General features: G+C 43.2%; 1 protein-coding gene across 5 annotated transcripts in view; it reads right to left on the bottom strand.

The window, feature by feature from the left end:
• The window catches only part of CPNE4 (copine 4), a 318,853-nt gene that overhangs the window by 44,538 nt on the left and 252,662 nt on the right, over positions 1–21,653 (bottom strand). For all 5 annotated transcript variants that reach the window (XM_081971083.1, XM_081971084.1, XM_081971085.1 and 2 more), the window contains one exon: positions 1,404–1,502. In XM_081971083.1, the coding sequence (XP_081827209.1) occupies positions 1,404–1,502 (99 nt within the window). The remainder of the gene's footprint in view (positions 1–1,403; positions 1,503–21,653) is intronic.

Genomic DNA, 21,653 nt, shown 5'->3' with positions numbered 1-21,653 from the left:
GCCTGTGACATATCTTCAGATACTCTGAATTAATATTTACAATCCCAAAATGTTTACAATCCAATTGTTTTGGTATGGAAAATGCTAGAACATTTTGGAGATCATCTATTGGTTTGATTTACTATTACAGGAAGAAAATAGACAAGTATCAAAGTTTAATTGCCTTAATTAAATAGATCAAAGCTAATAAATCTAATATATATTAGATCTAACAAAATTTAATATCCAGTATTATTGGATCCACAAATTATCCCATACTAATTTCTAATCTAACAATTGTCATCAATCAGAGCTGCCAGCCAGAACTGTAATAATTAATTAATAATAAAAAATATATTTTTGATTCCTCACTTCCCTTTCTTTCCTCCCTAGTTATAAGAAAGCTACAGTATAAACTATAACATTGGCAGGACACCCAAAAGCCTGGTTTACCTGATCCAAATCAGCACTAGCAGAACTGTAATAATTAATTAATAATAAAAAATATATTTTTGATTCCTCACTTCCCTTTCTTTCCTCCCTAGTTATAAGAAAGCTACAGTATAAACTATAACATTGGCAGGACACCCAAAAGCCTGGTTTACCTGATCCAAATCAGCACTAGCAAAATGTATTTATATTTCCTATTTTTTAACTGCCCATCTCTTTCTGCTACCGAAATTTAGTAGTAAAGTGCCAAAAAGTACTGTTATGATTTTCTATATTTTTAAAATCATTATAAGAAGTAAAACTATAGATATGTTATATTTTCCCACTTTGGTCACCCAAAACTTTCCAATTCATATAAACTTTTAGAAAGAATCTAGGAATGAAGTCCAGCTGCCTTGAAAAGAATAGGATTTCTCATAAACACCAATTAAAATCTACCTTCAATTTCTATTGAAACAATTCATGACATTTAAAGACAGCATAGATGCCAATCATAAAGGTGTTATGTTTGCTGGGTGGTGGTAGTGGCAAGAACCAATTGTATTCACCAAATGTATTGTATTCACCAATTAATCTGAGATGTAAAACACATTTCTGTTTACTGATATGTTTAGGTGAGGAAAAGCAGATGTGTTGATGGATCCTGATAAAGCTCTTTTCCATGTAACTCCAGCATCTATGAGTATGTGCCATTACCAAAACATCATTAAGAGAGGTGAAAGATCAGTGGACTGGCTCCTTGTGCTATTATGTCAGTTTATTTCAAAAGTGATTCCAGCTGACTAATGTATTCTTTCCATGTGTTTACTTTTTTGTCAAGATGATATGTATGTGTTTTAATAGTTCTTTGTCTGATTTCCCATATAATGCGTTCTAAAAACCAAAGTGTAAGCAAAACAACACCCAGTTTTTTCCCCATTACTCTGATAGATTATCTGTTTATTTACAAATAAAGTTCATTTATCTAAGCCTACCTGTCTTCCTTCCATTGCTCCTCGCATTTCCTTGAAAGTTGAACTGAATTCTCCAATGAAATCATGCTTGCCATTGGAATCCCAGTCCCAGACTATGCACTGAAAGGGAAATATAAAAACAAAAAAATCCCAGAAATTTGATTAAAACAACAGAAGCAACTCCTTTATGGGGAAAAATATCAGTTAAGGACTGTGCAAACCATATTCAAATTCTTAATATCTCCTGTACAATGAAATGAGAAAGCATCTACTTACTCCATGAAATCCATGGACATCTATCTCAACAAAAACTAGCAAGAGTCCTGTGATAGGCCATAATCGTTAACTATAGTTCACCAGAGGTAACAAAGCCATAGTAAAAAACAGACATTCCATCTATGTTTGGGATGGGGTGTGCATCCTATTTCATATATATTAAAGTCACTCAGATTTCTGGTTTTCATGCTTGTTTAAAACATTTGCAGCTGCTTTAGGAGACCACTTACTAAAGTTAACAAGACCTTTAAGACAATGGCATTTTTGTCAGGCTCATGTGGAAACTTAAAAAATAATAATGGAGCTTTATTAAATAAGAAATCCAAATAATGTTTTCTAATAATTAAAGTTGGGTCATAACTATCTTTTCAGGGATCCGTTGTGCTCTGAATGGTTGCTAACAACTGATTGTTAAGTGAGGACTATCAGTAGTCTCTTCTTTCTTCAACTTAAATTCAGCTTTATTGTGGAAAACATTAAGAAAAGGATCCCCTGCTTCATCTTTTTCTGATACATATAGAGTACATCAGAATTTTGGCATTATGCATTTTCATCCTATTGTGATTATTCATCTAATACTCAATCTAATTCATATCAGCAAATATTGTCTTGTCATATACATTTTATTATAATATACGGAATTTCCATTGTGCAATGCTTTCTAAACAGAAAGCTCAGATTGATTTTATTATAATATTGTCTTTAACCTGGTACAAATACAAATAAAATACTGTCTTTTTAGAGGAAAGGCACAAGTGAGAAAGATATGATACTCAAAGGATAGATATTCAAAATTCTTTATAAAAAATAGCTTACATTTGAACACTTATACTGTTAGATTGATTTTTTTTCTCCTACTGCCTTCCTACTCCTAGCGCTACTAAGAAGAAGCAGATTACAAGGGAGGGATCCACTAGCATGTATAACTAGCTTCCTGACAATACATGTAGCCCATGAGGCAGAGGAGATGCCATCTGCATAGATGAGCAATGACCTTCAAGAGTTTCAGACTGTGATCTTTTCTTACTCAGTGTTTTAAGAAACTGATTCTGAGACAGTGCTGAACAAGTATACTGTCACTGAACTCTGCATAATTATTTCTAAGTAGCCCAATAAGTGAATGACAGAGCCAGACTTTTCTGGAAATTGCAAACTAAATGTTTTAATGTCCTGCAGCTATGGTAAAATAGAGAACTAGTAGTTGAGAGCCTGTTACACCCTGAGACTTTTGTACATTATTTTGTACAGTATCTTTTACTTTTTCTTTACAAAAGGGGAAATGCATACCAAATAGCTTCAATCACAAAGCCTTTATTCATTGATGAAGATACCTTACATGACACACAATTGCCTTTGACTCCATCTCCTATCCTACCACTTATAAAAACAAATACACAGAATTTCCACTTGCTGATTTTAAAAACACAAAGGATCATGATTGTGTTAATGATCTATTCATCAGTCTTTCATTGGAATGTCAGAAAGTTGTTTCAAAAGAGAAAGGAAAATTTTAGATTGTCTGAGGTTTGAATTTTAACTGGAGATCGCAAATTACATTTAAGACTGTTAAGGTTAACACGCTAAAGCTGATTTTTTTAAACTCCTAACCCTAGAGAAGTAGTTCCTAGAACTTTAGAAAGCCAAATGATTTAGAACCCAAGTTCATGGACAAAAGATACTGACATTATTTCAGTGTTGTTTTCATAGCTATAATTAGAAGAATGTTTTAGAGGCATGATTGATGTCTAGAAATATTCATTTTGGGTATAAGATATATTGATCATCCTGATCAATATACCATATATAGCCCTCTGTGTCATCATGGTACATATGTGATTTTAGCCTTACTAGGTAGACCAAACAGGGAATACAACTGTGTACGTTAATTCTCCCTAGTGGTGGAGGCAGCATCCAGACTGGGTTAACCTTCATCCAATCATATTGAGGACTGGGTCTTGTAACAAATTTCAAACTCCGCCCCTTGTTGCTAGGTAGACCCAGCTTTTGACTCAGTCTAATCAAGAGGACAGCTGCGTTATCGCTTTGATCCGTGTTAAAATCAACATCTACACCTGTCAGAATCTAAATTGGTGAAAATTGGTCTACTAGCACCTGCTTGGCTGAGCAGAACGACCGGGCTAAAGGTCCTTGCGACCGGGCTGTATGGTCAGAGCCTCTAAGCCCTGTCAGGGCGTGTAGGCTGACAGCTGTCAAAGGGGACTGAATTGCTGACAAGATCCTGGCTCCCCTGTAACACCGTGGAACCTGCAAGGTTTGTGGAAGCCCTTCCCTTTCACCTCAAAGGCTGCGCGTCAAACTGAGACTGTAACTTTAAAGGCAGCCCTTGTAAAAGCCGGGAAACGCTCCGCTGCTCCTTTAACAGTTGAGCGGTGAACTGCGGCTATTTTTAGCTTCCTAATTGACTTTGAAGCCTTTAAATCAACCGCGGAGCGACCCGGGGGACTAAAGAGATTAAAGAACAGCTTAAACAGTGCTTAAAGAGCCAGAGAAAGCTGCTTGTAAGCCTGTTACCAGGCAGAAGACAAGGGGGATAGTGGCAGTTTAAAAAGAGCGCGAAGCGCCATTTTTGAACAGCTGTCAGTGACTTCAAAATGGCTACCGTCAGCTCGCAACCGCTCAATTTGACAGCAGAAGCTGCAGCTGAACCTCAGGCTTCACTGACAGGAGACACAGCTTCTAAACCAAACTCTCCTCCTCAGCCAGTCACTGTTGGAGACAAGGGTTCCAGCACTGGCAACAAAAAGAAGTCTGTTAAGGCAGACAATGTTAAAAAATCAAAAAAGCCAGCCAGCAATGAGAAACAAAAAGAAAACAAAGCCCATAAAAAGAATTCTTCTCCCAAGGCTTTTGACAAGCCAATCCAGAATCAGGGTCAATTATCTCTCCTGCCCTCCCCTGGGGACAGACTGTATAGGGACAACCCTGTTAACTCTATATTCCCCATAGACGCTTCTAACATTTGGGGATCAGCTCAAACACCACTAACTCCCATGGCTGGCAGTGGGGTTGAATTACCACCAATGGTACAGAGGATGGATTCTTTACCCTCCACCTCCAATCCTTTAAACCAGCCACAAGGAGGCTATGCTCCCATGCTCTTGCCAAACTTTCAAGAGATTATTGCCTCTGCTATTTCTCAAGGCATCTCGGCCAGCTTCCAGCAGCAACAGAACTTTGCGCTCAGGCAAATGCCTACCTCCTCCACTATTCCACCTGTTCCAGCCCAGGCTCCTCTCTCTACTGAGGCTGTGGCGTCTGATTTGGAGGACATAAACCAATCCTCAGAGTCTGAGGATGGTGAACTACGGGAGGCAGAGTTATCTGAAGATGAGGGCAGGGAATCTGATCAGAAATCCTTCTCTGGCCTTTTCCCTCCTGCCTTGTTCCCTTCTCTACTCTACAAGACCAAGGCGGCCTCCAAGATAGGTCCTCAACCCACAGTGACCGCGCCTCGACTTACGACCATGTCTGCAGAGTCCTTGTATGCAGAACAAGCGCCCCCGACTGACACCATTCCAATGCCTAAAGTTTTTGTGGACACAATCCAGAAACAGTGGGCTACCCCTACCTCAGGGCCTAACCCATCGGCCACTGATAGGAAATTCTTTAATGTTGCCAACGAGCTAGCCCAGTTCCTTGCGGTTCCTCCTATTGACGCTCTGGTGATCGCCCTATACACACCGGCACACATGCCAGGGGCTCCGGAAGACGTCCTCAAACCAGAGGAGAAGAAAGCAGACCTGACCCTACAAAGGGGTCATCAGGCGGCTGCCTGGGCGGTAAAAGCTGCCACTACAGCTTACTTCTTTATCCGCCCTTGTCTACTGTGGCTCCAAGAACTGCAGCAGCACATCCCTGTCTCTGATGTCAGGGCCCACCAGGACGTTGCCAAGCTGGTGGCTGCAATTCAATTTGCGTCTGATGCTACCCTAACCTCCGCCAGGTTCGCGGCCAGGGTCATGGCCTCATCTGTGGCTTCCAGGAGATTGCTGTGGCTTCGTCAGTGGCAGGCCGATGCTCGCCACAAGTGGAAGCTGGCTTCTGCCCCCTTCAAGGGGGGGTCTCTTTTCGGGGACGCCTTGGAGCCCTTCCTGATCGAAAATAAAGAAAAAAGGAAGGTCCTTCCCTCTGCCCCAAAGAAGGGCTTCAACCACCAGTCACCTTATTACAGGCGCTCCTCCTTTCGGAGCCAGGAACCCGGTTCGTCATTTCGGAACCAGGAATATGGTTCCTTCTTTCGGGGGGCGGACTATGGGACCCAAGGGTATAGGGGAGGCTATGCCCCCAGGCAGAGGTCTGAACCTGACCATTTCCAATGGGGAAAATCTGCCAGGCGGCCCTTTCGAAGAGGGGGGGGTCGCTACTATCGTAGAACCTAGACCCCCCGCATCCAGTTGCCCCATCGGAGGTAGGTTAGCCAGGTTTGCCCACGTTTGGGAGGCTACTACCTCTGACGAATGGGTCAGAACCACAGTTAGGCAAGGGCTTGCCCTTGAGTTTATCTCCAACCCCCCCAGTTCCTACAGGGCCTGCCCAGTTTCCTCCAACCCAGCTCGCAGGCGTCTCATGTTGGAGGCCATCCAACATCTACTTGACATTTCGGCCATACAACCGGTTCCAACCGATGAACGCGGGCTGGGGTTTTATTCCATCCTCTTTGTCATTCCAAAGGCCTCGGGGGGCTGGAGAGCTATTTTGGATCTTAAAAGATTAAACCGGTTTATTTGTTACAAGCGTTTTAAAATGCATTCCTTACATACTATTCTGAACTCCATCAGACAGGGAGACTGGTTGTGTTCCATTGACTTAACGGAGGCCTACCTCCATGTCCCTATTTTACCACAGCATAGGCAGTTCCTTCGTTTTGAGTATTCAGGTCATCATTTTCAATACACTGCCCTCCCCTTTGGTCTATCCTCAGCTCCTCGGGTCTTTACAAAAATCCTGGCTGCCTTGATTGCGGCTCTCAGGGAAGTTCCTATTCGCCTCCAGGCCTACCTGGATGATATACTTATCCAGTCTTCATCCCCACGTCAGGCACGAAGGGACCTTGCGTCCACTATGCAGGCACTTCAGGAACACGGTTTTTCCATCAATGTACCCAAGAGTAATCTACATCCGTCCACCAGGTTGGTGCACTTGGGAGCGTTGATTGATACAGAGGTATGCCAGGTGTACTTGTCTCGTGAGAGGCAGGACAATATTAGAGCCTTAGCAGGCCAGGCGGCCATAGTACACAGGTGCTCCTTGGCTTCTCTATCTAAATTGCTGGGTACCATGGTGTCAGCCATTGGAATTGTCCCGTGGGCTCGGTTACACTCACGACGCCTACAATGGTTCCTCTTGCCGTTTCAGAGGAAACTCGTGAGCTGCTCCCTGGCCAAGGTCCTGGTCCCGGCGGAGGTCAAGCGTTCGCTCGGTTGGTGGACGTCTCCAGCACTTTCAAAAGGTCTTCTTTTCAAGGATCAGGACTTCCTAACTGTTACCACGGATGCCAGCCTCTTCGGCTGGGGTGCGACCTTCCAAACGCAGGTAGCGCAGGGCCAGTGGGACCAGGAAGCCAGAACACACAATATCAACTGGCTAGAGTTGAGGGCGGTCCATCTGGCACTCCGTCAGTTCCTCCCAGGGGTGACGGGAAAACATGTGTTGGTGCTCACGGACAACGTATCAGCAAAGGCTCACATAAACCGTCAGGGGGGCACCAAATCTCGAGTCCTCATGGACGAAGCCATGAGACTGGGCCTTTGGGCGGAAAAACACTTGTTGTCCCTCACCGCGGAACACATCTCTGGGGTGGACAATGTACAGGCAGACTGGCTCAGTCGCGAGACTCTGGACAATGCCGAGTGGCAACTCCACCCCTCAATTTTCCAGGACATTGTGGACAGGTTTGGCGTGCCTGTGATAGACCTCTTTGCCACCCCACAGAACAGCCACCTTCCCAGGTTTTTCTCCCGGTACCCGGCGTATCGGTCAGAGGGGGTGGATGCCCTGAGGTGCTCATGGCCTACGGGCCTCCTATATGCCTTCCCGCCTCTACCCCTTTTGCCCAGGGTCATTCAGAAGGTCCTGAGGGAGAAGGCCGAGGTGGTGTTGGTAGCTCCATACTGGCCTCGCAGGACTTGGTTCGCCGATCTGCGAACTCTTTCAGTGGACAGGCCCTGGAGAATACCTCGGGACAGGATATCGCTCCGTCAGGGGTCACTGGAACATCCAGACCCGCAGTGGTTTCAGTTGACCGCCTGGCGTTTGAGCGGGGCATCCTGAGGAGTGACAGTTTCTCTCCCAAGGTTATTGCAACTATTCAGGCCACCAGGCGCCCGTCCACAGATAGAATATACAATGCTACCTGGAGAATTTTCTGTTCTTGGTGTGCGGGTAAGGCCTTGGACCCAATCAAGGTCACGATACTACAGCTATTAGAGTTCCTACAGGAAGGGTTGGATAAGGGGCTGGCACCAAACACCATCCGAAGACAAGTGGCAGCCATTTCATCAGTTTTCGCTTGCAAGGGGTCCCCTTCCCTGGCTCAGCTGCCCATGGTACGTAGTTTCCTCAGGGGGGCATCCAATCTTAAGCCCCCTGCAGTCCATAGATACCCTTCCTGGGATTTGACCAAGGTCCTTGAAGCCTTGACCAAGGCTCCCTTTGAACCCCTGCAGGAGGTGTCACTCAGGTTTCTATCTCTAAAGGTATCCTTTCTGGTGGCCATAACTTCAGCTCGTCGCATTTCGGAGTTGCAGGCTCTTTCGTCCAGGAAAGAACTGGGCGTTTTCCATACAGACCGGGTGGTCTTGCGCCTGGACCCCTCCTTCGTCCCAAAGGTGTGCTCCTGCTTCCATAGGACTCAGGAGGTTGTTCTCCCCAACTTCTGTCCCCATCCGACCCACCCTCTGGAACACAAGTGGCACACTTTGGACGTCAGGAGGGCCCTCGAGATCTACTTACAATGTACAGCTGCAACTCGGAAATCCGATGCTCTGTTTGTCTCATTTCAGCCCACTTCGCTGGGCAACAAGGTCTCGGCCCCTACCATAGGCAGGTGGTTAAAGGCCTGCATCTCAACGGCCTACCAGTCTCAATCTCTTCCAGCGCCTGCCAGGGTCACAGCGCATTCTACCAGAAGCGCTTCAACATCAGCTGCATGGGCGGCTCAGGCGTCCCTGCAGGAAATCTGCAGAGCAGCCACTTGGGCTACACCCAATGCATTTATTAAACATTACAAAATGGATTCGTTTGCATCAGCGGAGGCGGCATTTGGTCGCAGGGTGCTGCAATCGGTGGTCGGGGCTGATGCTTCCTTATCACAGTCCTAGACCCACCCTGGGACACCTAGGCTTTGGTACGTCCCAGTCTGGATGCTGCCTCCACCACTAGGGAGAAAGGACGTTGGTACTTACCTGAGACACCTTTTCTCCTAGGGTGGAGGCAGCATCCAGCCCCTCCCTGGTAGGAATGTGTGGTTCTTTACTTTTTAATACGTGTCATGGTTTCTTTCTGGTTATTCCATGTTGTTCTGGTTGTTACATGTTGAATTAAGAAAAAAAAATGTTGTGTTGGTTCTGTCAAGGAATGGGTGTGCCCTATGGAGTCGGCAAGTTATGGTGGAAAGGGTACAGGTATGTGCTATTTAAAGGCGATAACGCACTGGGTCTATTACATTTCTTCGTCAAAAGCTGGGTCTACCTAGCAACAAGGGGCGGAGTTTGAAATTTGTTACAAGACCCAGTCCTCAATATGATTGGATGAAGGTTAACCCAGTCTGGATGCTGCCTCCACCCTAGGAGAAGAGGCGTCTCAGGTAAGTACCAACGCCCTTTCTACTTTATTGTAAAGCTACATGAACAGAATCTTGAAAGAATAAAAGTACAATTCTCCCAGTGATTTCTTTACAACCTGAGAAACTATGAAAAGTCTGGTCATGTTGTTCTGCCTAATATTCAGCTTCTAGCTATGATCTCTTATATAATCAGTTGCTTGTATCTCAAGATCTTTCCCACATACCATTAATGTGCTACAAAGACACATACTCTGAATTTTACTTTTAAATTTTCAAGATTTATTGGAAGGTCAAAATAAAACTATTCTTATCGGCGTCAGACTGTCCATTTTCAAAGATTGTATGTTTATTCCAAACATCTGGAAACATATTATTAATCATAAGGAATCACAGCCCCAAGGTGCTGAAATAGGAAGCTCAGGATTGGGGCTGGTTCAATGTCAGAATTTTCAAGCCAAGACTTACATGTAAATTTGCAACGCTTCCACCTCCATGACTTAACTTCTGTTGTTTTTATTTATTTCTATAGTAATTACTTTTACTTTATTTTGTCAAACTATAAACCACCTTGAGTCTCTTACAGTAAAGTAGGATAAGATACTGGTGTTTGGAAAGGTATGGATGGGGTCAAAAAAAAATCATGATAGTATTTGCTCCTGCATGAATAAAGTTTTGACCCTTTTTCAAAGCAAGTCTTGCCTGCAATACATACAAAAAGAGACTAAACTTTAATCATATCATTGCAGTGACTATCTTGTCATTTTGAACCTCCTGCCCTTGGTAATATATTAATATTTTTTTATAAACAAAACAAACTGATTGTTTAGCCTGAATTTTGCAGAACTGGTATGTCTAGTTTAATGAAAAGAAGGACTAGGGGAGACATGATAGCAGTGTTCCAATATCTCAGAGGTTGCCACAAAGAAGAGGGAGTCAAACTATTATCCAAGGCACCTGAGAGTAGAACAAGAAGCAATGGGTGGAAACTAATCAAGGAGAGAAGCAACATAGAACTGAGGAGAAATTTCCTGACAGTTAGAACAATTAATCAGTGGAACAGCTTGCCTCCAGAAGTTGTGAATTCTCCAACACTGGAAGTCTTTAAGAAGATGTTGGATAGCCATTTGTCTGAAATGGTATAGGGTTTCCTGCCTAGGCAGGGGGTTGGATTAGAAGACCTCCAAGGTCCTTTCCAACTCTGCTATTGTATTGTATTGTATACTGTAAGTGGTATGGTTAAATAAGAATTCATCGAAGATATGTTAACGAGTTGATTGTCTTCTGTCAGGATACAGTTTCTTTCTCACACACTCATGGCAATTTAAATCAATTATTTTCTTCTTCCCGCCTTTTCTGTGTTTTAAAGGACTCTGCCCTATACTTCATGGTCTTTAAGTTGAATAACTATTGGTTACTGATGTAACTAATATCTCTTCCCTCAGAACTTAGCCTCTTTCTTTATACACTCAAAATTGGAGCTTATCAATCTGTAAATTGGAAGGAATTATTTCACTATCAAATCTATCATGTTAATGAGTGTGGAAATCCAAATTAAAGTATCTCAGAAAACGGACCAGTTTCTACTTGAACTCATCCCGCAAAGTCAACTTCACCATATAATTGATCCTGTCATTTAACAACTTCTACTCTAAAGATGTTTTTTAAATATAACCAGAATCTATGTTCCTATATTTTAAAATCAATTATAAATTATGTAATTTAAGACTACTGTGAGTTAGAGGCTGCAGCCTCGTCAAACTCTCACAGTATAGATGCATATACTTCATGCACAAAGATGCACTGGACATTGCAAAACAGGACTCCTCAGGAATCATTCTGGACTTTCAGGTGTTAATTTCTGTTTACTTTCTTGATTTTGTCTTTCATTCCTGACTTTATCTGCCTTGTTTTTGAGATCTCATAGGTATAAATTCAGATTTATTGCACATTAATTGATGTCTCCTGCCATTCCTAATTCTGGTTGCTTTTTTTCAGACAAAAATAGCAGTACAATTTTGTGAATTTCAGAGCCAGTTGTCACCATCCTTTGCTTAGCAATTATTGGGCTGAAAAGCAAGCATGAAATGAAATATAGCTTAACAATGGGCACTGGCCCTTAAAGCTTCATTTCCAAGATTTTTATGCATCTCCACTATACAATTTTATTCCACTTTAAGATAATAGTTAAACAAAAGTCATAAAGAGATTGAAGGCCATTGATGTTAAGCATTTTACCGCATTACTTACATCAGATGGGAATCTGGCCCTATGACCCAGTATTTTGTTGGATTACTTTTTCAAAAAAAGGCATTGATTTGACATCATAACAAAAGGGACCATTGCATGATTGCCTCATTTGCAAACACTTTCAAACCTTCTCTCAAATGGCAAAGGCGCTAAACTGTCTCTCCGGTTTTTACAATAATTATTTTCTCTTCTATATCTTCCTTGCCCAGGTTACCAGTGATTTATCTCTTAAAATCCTTTTTTTGTATATTGAATATTTGTATATTGTCTATGGTTCTTATTCAGTAGCCACCTGATAACCCAAACACTAAATTCTGAATGAGGAATTGCATCATTCAACATCAGATCCTGCCCGGGAACATAGAGTCAGATATCATAAACACTATTCTAGGGATGAATGAGCAAAGGACTCTGAAACATGAACCACTGCCCGATGGACAGAAGACGACTTCAAAGACAGTGACTGAAAGCACAAATACTTGAAAAAATTAAATTGCCATTGCCCAAGATTCCTCAATCATCTTTATCCATTGTTTAAGACCTTATCAGGTAAATAAAATCAGACAGACAAGCTATCAGCAGTGCTACCAGTGCTATAACAACTCTCAAGTAGAATTTAGCTTCATTGGAGAAAATTCTCATTGAGGAGGCAGACTAAAATATTCTCTAGTTTTATGTTCCTTGAATGTATTGGCATGACCATTCTCAGAATTCCAAGAACATTTCCAAGTTCCCAGCCAATCCTATAGAATTCTAGGTGAGCTGATAGATGGTTTTTTAAACTCTGTTTTCTATAGCAGAAGTAGCAAAAAATATAAGTAGGAAGTGCAAATAAATGCTGCATCCATCTCTAAGGCCCACAATTCTTTAGGCCAGGGGTGTCCAAACTTTTTGCAAGGAGGACCAGATTTGGTGAGGTGAAAATGTGTGGGGCCGACCATTCAGCCTGGCATTCTTTGAACCATTAACATTAAATGAAAATGAACTATTTTATGAAAGAAAGACTAAACAAATAACTTAACTGTACTGTTAGATACCGAAAACATTGGTAAGATCCTCTGTTCCAGCAGGAACAGAGATTCAGTCTGACTGGTCAAAGGGTCTGACAGCTCCCTATAAAAGGCTGCTGTCAGACTGAACCTTTGCTGGATTGTACATAGTTGACTTGTGCTAATAAAGAGCTGTTTATTACTCTGAAGCCTGAGTGTACCTTCATTCACCTGATTAACACTGGTGATGAGGATGGGATCGGAAGGCAATTAGGCAGGCAAAAAGAGCACGACAATCCAGCAAGTCAATCCAGCACGGAGCACGGCGTGGCATCAAGCTGCCATTTTTGAGCGGCAAATTCAAACACGCTCAGGAACACAAGATGACAATGCATGCCTCACTGACTCAGTACAACCCAGCCACTGAACACTGGGCATCCTACATGATAAGGTTCGATTGCTTCCTCGAAGCCAACAACCTTATGGGCTTTTCTGAAGGCCGGAAAAAGAATATGTTCCTGAGCTACTGCGGACCAGGGGTGTTCGAGACAGCGAAGGATTTGTCTGAGCCAATGTCACTCCAATTGGTCACTTGGTCAGTTCTACAACAGTAGAGGAGGTTATTAGCAAAAACTAATCTTACACTCCAAATTGCCCTAGATGAAGCCAGGGCTACTGAGTCTTCAATTAAATCAACGGAAATCCTGCAGCGCCAAAATAGTCCAAAGAGCATGCGGAAGAGCGCAAGCGTGCATCACGAGGCCACAGAGCCTGAAGGCTCAGAGAGCGAAGATGACAGCTACTCACAGTGATTGCACCAAGCCGGTGTGAAAATTTGAACCGCGTTTCCTGCCTTGCTCCGGCTGCAGAAGAAACCACTACAGAACACATTGCTGTTTCCGCAATGCCATCTGTCAACAGTGCGAACGCAAGGGGCACATTGCCAAGGTCTGCAGACGCAATCGCCCCACTACAACCTGGAAGCCCAGAAGCATACCTAACCGCCAGCAGAGGCCCAACCAAGGGGCATGGCAGCCACCACCACGGCGAACAGAAAGTGACACCAGAGTCACCTACCACACCTCCATAGGCCACGTCCGCACGAAGTGGCCAAAAAAGCTGAAAGTCACAGTCCTCATTGAGGACTCTCAATGCAATATGGAGATTGACATGGGGTCATCCTTGACCATAATGTCTTGGGCAGTGCTCAAATAGGCTATCCCTAGCCTTAAAAAGCATCAGATGTGGATTCCAGACATCACCCTTTGCAACTACCAGGGGAACCAAGTCCCCATCGTGGGCCAGGGGACCTTCCGGGTGAGGTTCAAGATCTTCTGCGGCCAGCTACCAGTGACAGTAGTCAATGGAGACCTACAGAGCCTCCTGGGGCTTGACTGGTTTGAAGCCCTGGAAGTAGAAGTGACCGGAATCAACACCATACGAGACTAAAGCACTGAGGAATTCCTTAAGGAGTTTGAGACGTCTTCGGCACCAGTCTAGATAGGTATGAGGGGACTCTAATATCTTTTAACTTGGACCCCAATGTAGCCCCCATCAGGCTAAAACCAAGGAGAGTACCTTTTGCTCTCTGCCCTAAAATTGATTTGGAACTAGACAAATTGATTGGCCATGGAATCCTAGAGCTGATAGATCACGCACGCTGGGAGACCCCAATAGTGACACCTGTCAAACCTGACAGGTCTGTCCACATCTGCGCAGATTACAAGGGCAAAGCTTTGCAGCAAAGTGCTTATCCTGTACCCATTGTACAGCATTTACTACACTCATTAGGCACTGGAAAAGTTTTTGCAAAATTAGATATTGCTCAGGCCTACCAGCAGTTGCCTATAGATAGTGCCACGGTGGAGGCCCAAAACATCGTGATGCGCAGGGGTGAATTCAAATGCACCCACCTTCAATTCGGAGTTAGTATCGCCCCTGGACTGTTCCAAAGCGTCATGGAACGGCTTTTGCAGGGGATTCCAGGAGTCATCCCCTATTTTGATGACATATTGGTATTGGCTGCAAATAAAGCGCAATTATTTAAAAGATTGGGAACTGTTCTGGCCAGAATCAGAGACAAAGGCCCCCATCTCAAAAAAGAAACATGCCAAGTTAACATGCCAATGGTTGAATTCCTAGGGTACCTCATTGACGGCTCTGGGATTCATCCAACCAACAAAAAAATTAAAGTAATCCAGGATGTCCCTACACCTCGCAATCAAACGGAACTGCAGACGTTCCTCAGGCTCCTTAACTTCTACAGTGTTTTTCTCAAGTAGAAAGCCATGGTTGCTGAGCCTTTGTATCGGTTTCTCAGTAAACACGGCAAGTGGTCCTGGGGCAGAGCTGAAGCAGCCACATTTGCCGCAGTGAAGAAACTGTTGTCAGCGGACACATTTTTGGTCCAATATACCCAGACCCTGCCACTTGTCCTAACATGCGACGCTTCCCCGTTTGGTGTAGGAGCTGTCCTCAGCCACCGCATGCCCAATGGAACTGAGGCGCCCATCACCTATTACTCTCAAACATTGTCTGCTGCCGAGCAGAACTACAGCCAACTGGACCGTGAGGCTCTGGCTGCAGTCGCTGGCATGAAACGGTTCCACAAGTACATCTACGGCTGTGACTTTGAACTTATCATGGACCACAAACCATTGCTGGAATTGCTGGCTGGGGACCAGCCTACCCCTGCTTCTTTGTCGCCGCAAATAACCAGATGGACAATCTTCCTCGCGGCCTACAGTTATCACCTCGTCCATCGACCTGGCTCTACCTTGGGGCATGCCGACGCCTTGAGTCGATGCCCACTGCCTGAACTGCTTGCAGACCCTATCCCCGAGATGCAAGTCCTCCTCATTGACTGCCTTGAGGCTGGTCCTGTCTCGTCTTGTGATGTCGCCCGCCACTCAGCAAAAGACTCTACATTCGGACAGGTTTTGAACTGGGGGTGGAGGGGGTGGCCCAAGGGGCCTGTGGGGTCTGAATTTAAAATGTTTTACTGCAAATGTGATGAACTGTCAGTAATAAATGGTTGTTTACTGTGGGGGGACCGGGTCGTTGTTGCACCCAAACTGTGCATTGCAGTATTAGAGGCCTTGCACGTAGGGCATCCTGGAATTGTCAGGATGAAATCTTTGGCCAGGAGTTACGTGTGGTGGCCTGACTTGGACAGGGAGATTGAAGAATGGGTGGCTACCTGCACACCGTGCCAGGAGTCCAGACCAGCTCCCCCAGAGGTGCCTGCTAAGGAGTGGAAGCGACCTCAAGCACCATGGTCTAGGTTGCACATAGATTTAGCTGGCCCTGTTCATGGCCAGAGCTTTATGGTAGTGGTGGACGCCTATTCGAAATGGCTAGAAGTAGTCCTCATGACCTCTACCATGGCAGAAGTGGTCATCAAGGCACTACGGAGACTTTTCTCCACTCATGGTCTGTCCGATGTTTTGGTCTCTGACAATGGGCCCCAATTTACGGCCTTGCAATTCGAGACCTATTTAGCAACACAGGAAATCAGACATGCCCTGGTCATTCCATTCCATTCGGCTTCCAATGGTCAAGTGGAGAGAATGGTGAGATCTGCAAAAGCAGCCCTATCCAGGATGGGCCCGGGAGATTGGCAAACATGGGTTGATCAATTCCTCCTCATACAGCACATCACGCCAAGTGCTATCACTGGTAGAAGCCCTTCCAAGCTTCTAATGGGTTGCCGGCTAAGGTCCCACTTAGACCGGCTACACCTAAACTACTCTGCCGCGTCACCACCAGATTCGACTGGCAAAATAAGGAACTTTAGCGAAGGGGATCAGGTTTATGCCCACAACTACACTGGGGGAACTCTTTGGATTTCTGCCACAATTATAGGCATCACCGGACCTCGCTCTTACCTATTAGAGCTCGAGGATGGTCAAAATTGGAGACGGCACATTGACCAACTTCGTGGCCGCATCTCCAACACCAGTCTTAGGCAACCAGAGGTAACTCCTGTAAGAGTTAACCAAAGCCCTACATAAAAGGAGCATGAATTCAGGAGGGAGGAGCCGAAGTTGCAATGACACGACATGCCATCTCAATGCTCTGAGATTGCAGTCGATACTTTTGCCACTGGGTGGTCCAAATGGACCTAAACCATCCTGCAGAGACGGTGAACAGGAAGAATACATCTTGCTGATTTCAGGGACATCACAAAGTCCCTGATTGATCCAAGAGAAGTTCTTCAAGCCAGTGACAAAAAATCCAGCCGTTTGGCTGATGAAGTCGGGGCGGCTCCAAAACGGAAGGATATGGAAAGAGAAAGTGTTTCCAGCTGGTGAGGAATTTTTATTGTTTTAAAAGTGACTGCCTATAAAAAAATCTTAATGTTAATTTAAATTGGAGAATAGAAGAAATAAGCGGTGGAATTAAATTTGGACTGGTTTTGGACAGTGGGTTATCTTACTTTTTAAACGTTATCTTCACGGATGGAATTTATGCAAGTCTTTTAAGACGAATGGATTAAGTTTGCTTCTTCTATTTTTTTTCTTTTACTACTCTCTGTAATCTATGGACTGAAATTCTCCTCTTTCATTACTGTGGGTGTTTTGCTAATTCATTTAAGAATCGGACTTTTTTAAAACTTGAAATAAAAAAAGATACAAAAAGAAACAAGGAAATACATTATAACATTGCTACTCAGAGGCTAGAAGTTTGTGTATTGGAAAACGAGACACTTTTTTTACTGATTATCCTGGCTTGGCACTCCAAGGTCTCACAGTTTTTTATAGAGAGTGATAAAAAGAAAAGCACACAGATGTTCCTTTGAAGTAAAGGTGAAATGTTATTGTGATGCTTAATTCTGTTAAAACCTTCTAAGCTAGAATAGTAGTGTTTGTTAGTTGGAGATAATGGCACAATTTCAACAGCAGAAAGAAGTTTTAAGTCTGCAAAAGATACTCTCAGAAATACAGAAATTATCAGATACACGTGAGAGGATAGAGAAGAATTTGGAAGTTTTGGTTCAATTAACAGCAAAATATGATGAAGAAGTTGAAGATGCTAATCAAATGGAAAAAGTGACGGTTAAAATCCTAAAAATCAAAGAGGAAAACGAATGTAAAGAAATTAAAATTGCTGATATTTATGGCGATTGGTTTGTCTCTGAAAAGGGAAAGAGTGGAATACTGAAAGAGGAATTAAATGGAGGGGAAATCTACCCCAGATGGCAAGATACAGAAGAAGGGAAAATAAAAGAATTTATGGATTTAAAGAGAGAAATCTTATTAGCAATATCATTGATAACACTACTGACAATCAAAGATAAGCTGATTAAGGAAACAGAAGAAGGGCATCGAAATTACATGAGAGATTCTATAAGCAAAGAGTTGCTAAGAGGAGTCCATACAAAGTTGATTAAGAAGATTATTAGAGGACTGACACCACAAATGGCAGAAGATATGAGACTGTTTTGCTACTGAAAAGATACAGGTTGATAGATGGAAGAGTATAATTTAAAACTAGCTAAACTTAGCGAAATTTAGTGATAATAGATATAGATAAATAAATACTTGATAATGATAATAATGTATACAATGTGTACTGTTATGATAAGTAATATGGATATGGATATGAATATTGAATGGTACCCATGAAAGGAAGTTTAGAAACCCTTTTGGATTATATATAAAGGTTAATAAAAATAAAAAAAGAATTAAGTTAGATTCAGTTAAGTCTTGATTATTAGGTGGAAAAATGATATGATGCAGGATATAGTCAAATAAAGGAGGGATAATGATAATAATGAATATATATGTATGGGTACAACACAAGGAAATGGGATGTAAATTGTAAACTGATTTGGAAAGAAGGACAGAAAACTTTGTTATTAAATATTATGGATGTTTAGCTAGAATAGGACATAAGGATTTAGTGTCATTGGAGGATTTTAGAAATAGTAAATGAAATGCCAGTATGTGGTTATGTATTAAATCTTGGTATATTTTATGATGAAGGACTTTTAAACAATTATAGTCAAATGAAAATGGAGGTATAATGATGGTAACATGTATAAATATCTGAGTTAAAATACTTGAGTTAATATGAATTATGCTTGATGACTGTGGAAGAGATGCACAAAAGCCTTTTGTAACCAACTGATACACTTTCTACAGTATGTAAAGAAGGAAGATTTTATGTGTTGTGCTTGTTTTGAAAATTAAAAAAAAACTTTATAAAAAAAAGGAGCACAAATTCACTCTTTCCACAGATAACTCAATCCCGAAGGTACCGGGGCACTTATCTGTAATTGTTGCAGGCCTGCAGCGAGTTCCGAGCGAACCGGCTCCAGAAACTCCAGCTGTGGCCTGTGAGAAGTTCCAGGAGCTTCTACCAGGCAAAGCTGCAGAGGCAACAGGTCCATCTGACCTGACTGAAGAACACCCACCAATTGAACTGCGCAGGTCTGGGCGAGCCACCAGAAAGTCCACCTACCTGCGTGACTACATCACAAGTCGGTTGAGCCCATCTAAGAGGGGAGGGGTGTTAGATACCAAAAACATTGGTAATGGTTTACACTAAGGTCCTCTGTTCCAGCAGGAACAGAGATTCAATCTGATTGGTCGAAGGGTCTGACAGCTCCCTATAAAAGGGCTGCTATCAGACTGAACCTTTGCTGGATTGTACATATTGACTTGTGCTAATAAAGAGCTGTTTGTTATTCTGAAGCCCGAGTGTGCCTTTATTCACCCGATCTAACATATACTAATGTGAAAGGTGATACTGAGATCTTGACTGCATTATATAGGCCAGGGCCTGGCTCAAAAACAGTGGTTTTGATGTGCAAGATGTCACACGGGTGAAAGTCTCTTCGTCCCGTCCTCACACAGTTCGTGTTAATGTTCATAACCGAGAATGTCTTCTCGCATAAGTATGTCAAACTAAACAAACTCAGCATTTTCTTAGCAAATATTTGAATCTCTTGGAACCTGTCTTTATCCAGCTGGTGGTAAAAGTTGACAAAAGGGAGCTGTGGGGGCCGACTGCAACACTGCGTCACACTGCAGCTCAATGAGCTCCAGCTGCAGGTGGTCTGGAGCATCATCAGGGTCCAGAGAGAAAGGAAAGGAAAAAAGTGTGATATCCTTTTCAATAGCTGCAAAATCCTGAAAGCGCTGTTGAAATTCCTCAATCAGAGATAAGGTCTGCTTCATAACTCTTTATTTGTGCACTCATATTGTTATGTGGAAAACTGGTCATTATTTCCTGCAGCGATGGGAAATGTCTGCATTTGTGACAGGTGCCTTTGGAAAAGTAGCAGCTTGGTCCCAAAGGCTTTGATATGTGAATACAGTTGGCTTACCACTGCATTTTGCCCCTGAATGCTGGTGTTCAGCACATTCAATGTCATGTTATGTTAACTAAAAATCCAAAATCAGCAGCCAAACAGGATCAGATAGCTCTGGCATTGGTTGTCCCTTTTTTGCCAATAATTGTCTGATTTCTTCCCTAAGAGAGTAGAAGCGCTGCAGTGCAGACCCTCGACTGAGCCATCTTACCTCGTTGTGATACACAACATCTCTGTATTCAGCCTGGATGTCGAGTAGAAACTGTTGAAACTGGCGATGGCACTGGGCTTTGGAGTGAATATAATTAATAGCCTTCATCACCAGTTTCATAACATGATCATATTTCAGATGTTTGACACAGAGAACCTGTTGGTGAATAATACAGTGGAGTTTTATAGCTTTGCCTACTTCTTCATTGACAGTTACAGTCTAGGTTTGATCATCCACTTCGCTTGCCAGCCATGGCAGTTGCGCCATCTGTAATAATCCCAGTGACTTTATTCCACGTCATCTATGGCGGAACAACCGAAACGAATAAATCTGTTACTCTTGTTTGGTCCTTAAGGCTCTGAAGGTCAAGTAGCTCTTCACTCACGTTCATGTCATTGTCCACTCCTCTCAAAAAAATCAATAACTGAGCGGTGTCAGATGCATCCATGCTTTCATCGCAGGTTAATGAAAAAAAGTAAAACTCCACTCCTTTTGCCTCTAACTGCCTCTTAATATCAGATAAAATCAATTCTTCATACCACAGTGTTACAAGCCAGGCAAAAATTGCCAACTCTTGCTTCTTCTCAGGACAAATTTTCTCCACCATTTTCATCACACAATCTTTAATAAATTCACCCTCAGTAAAAGGTTTGCAGTGCTTGGCAATCAGCGTTGCCACCCTGTAGCTCACCTTTGTGGCATTTTCATTTGACTCACGGATCTTGTGAAAAAGGACTACTATGCCATTAAAGCAGCTTCCAGTTCCTTCACTTTTTCGCCACGTTGGTTCCCAGTTAGCTTGTTGTAGTTAGCATGTTTCATCTAGTAGTGCCACTTGATATTGAATTCCTTGAAAACAACCACAGTCTGTTTGCAAATTAGCCAGACACAGTTGTTTCATATTTCAGTGCAAAAATTTCCACTTGTCCTGGAAGTGACGGCCCTCGCTGTCAACTTTCCTTTTTTTAGTTACAGTCAGCATTTTAGAAATGGGCACACAAGCTTTGTGTCACAAGGGTCATGTGATGAGAGTGCTGGCTCAGGTCTACTGCCATCCTCTGGTGAAATATAACCACCAGCCTTGAAGGAGGTGCTCAGCCAGCTGTGGATGGGCAGCAGGGGACAGCTGCAGGAACCACTGTGCAGTGAAGGAAAAAACGCCGGTCGGCAGGAATGAGTGACAGGCTGAGCCGGCAGGGAGAAGAGGCTGCAGGCTGCTCGAAATTTGAAAATGGGCCATAATTGGCCCCTGGGCTGGACTTTGGATATTCCTGCTTTAGGCGATAAGCTGAGAGTTCATATGCCAGAAGTAAATATGACCAAGGCCACTTGGATAAGTGAAGAAAAGCCAAAAGGGAGGTGGGCGGGCTAATGCTTCTTTTGCAAACATATTGGGAGCACACATTATAGTAAGTGGTATTCTCTT

The sequence above is a fragment of the Natrix helvetica genome, assembly GCF_964273705.1.
Source record: "Natrix helvetica genome assembly, chromosome: Z".
Taxonomy (NCBI): domain Eukaryota; kingdom Metazoa; phylum Chordata; class Lepidosauria; order Squamata; family Natricidae; genus Natrix; species Natrix helvetica.
Note: the sequence above shows the minus strand (reverse complement) of the source record. Positions and strands in the feature narration are given on the sequence as shown.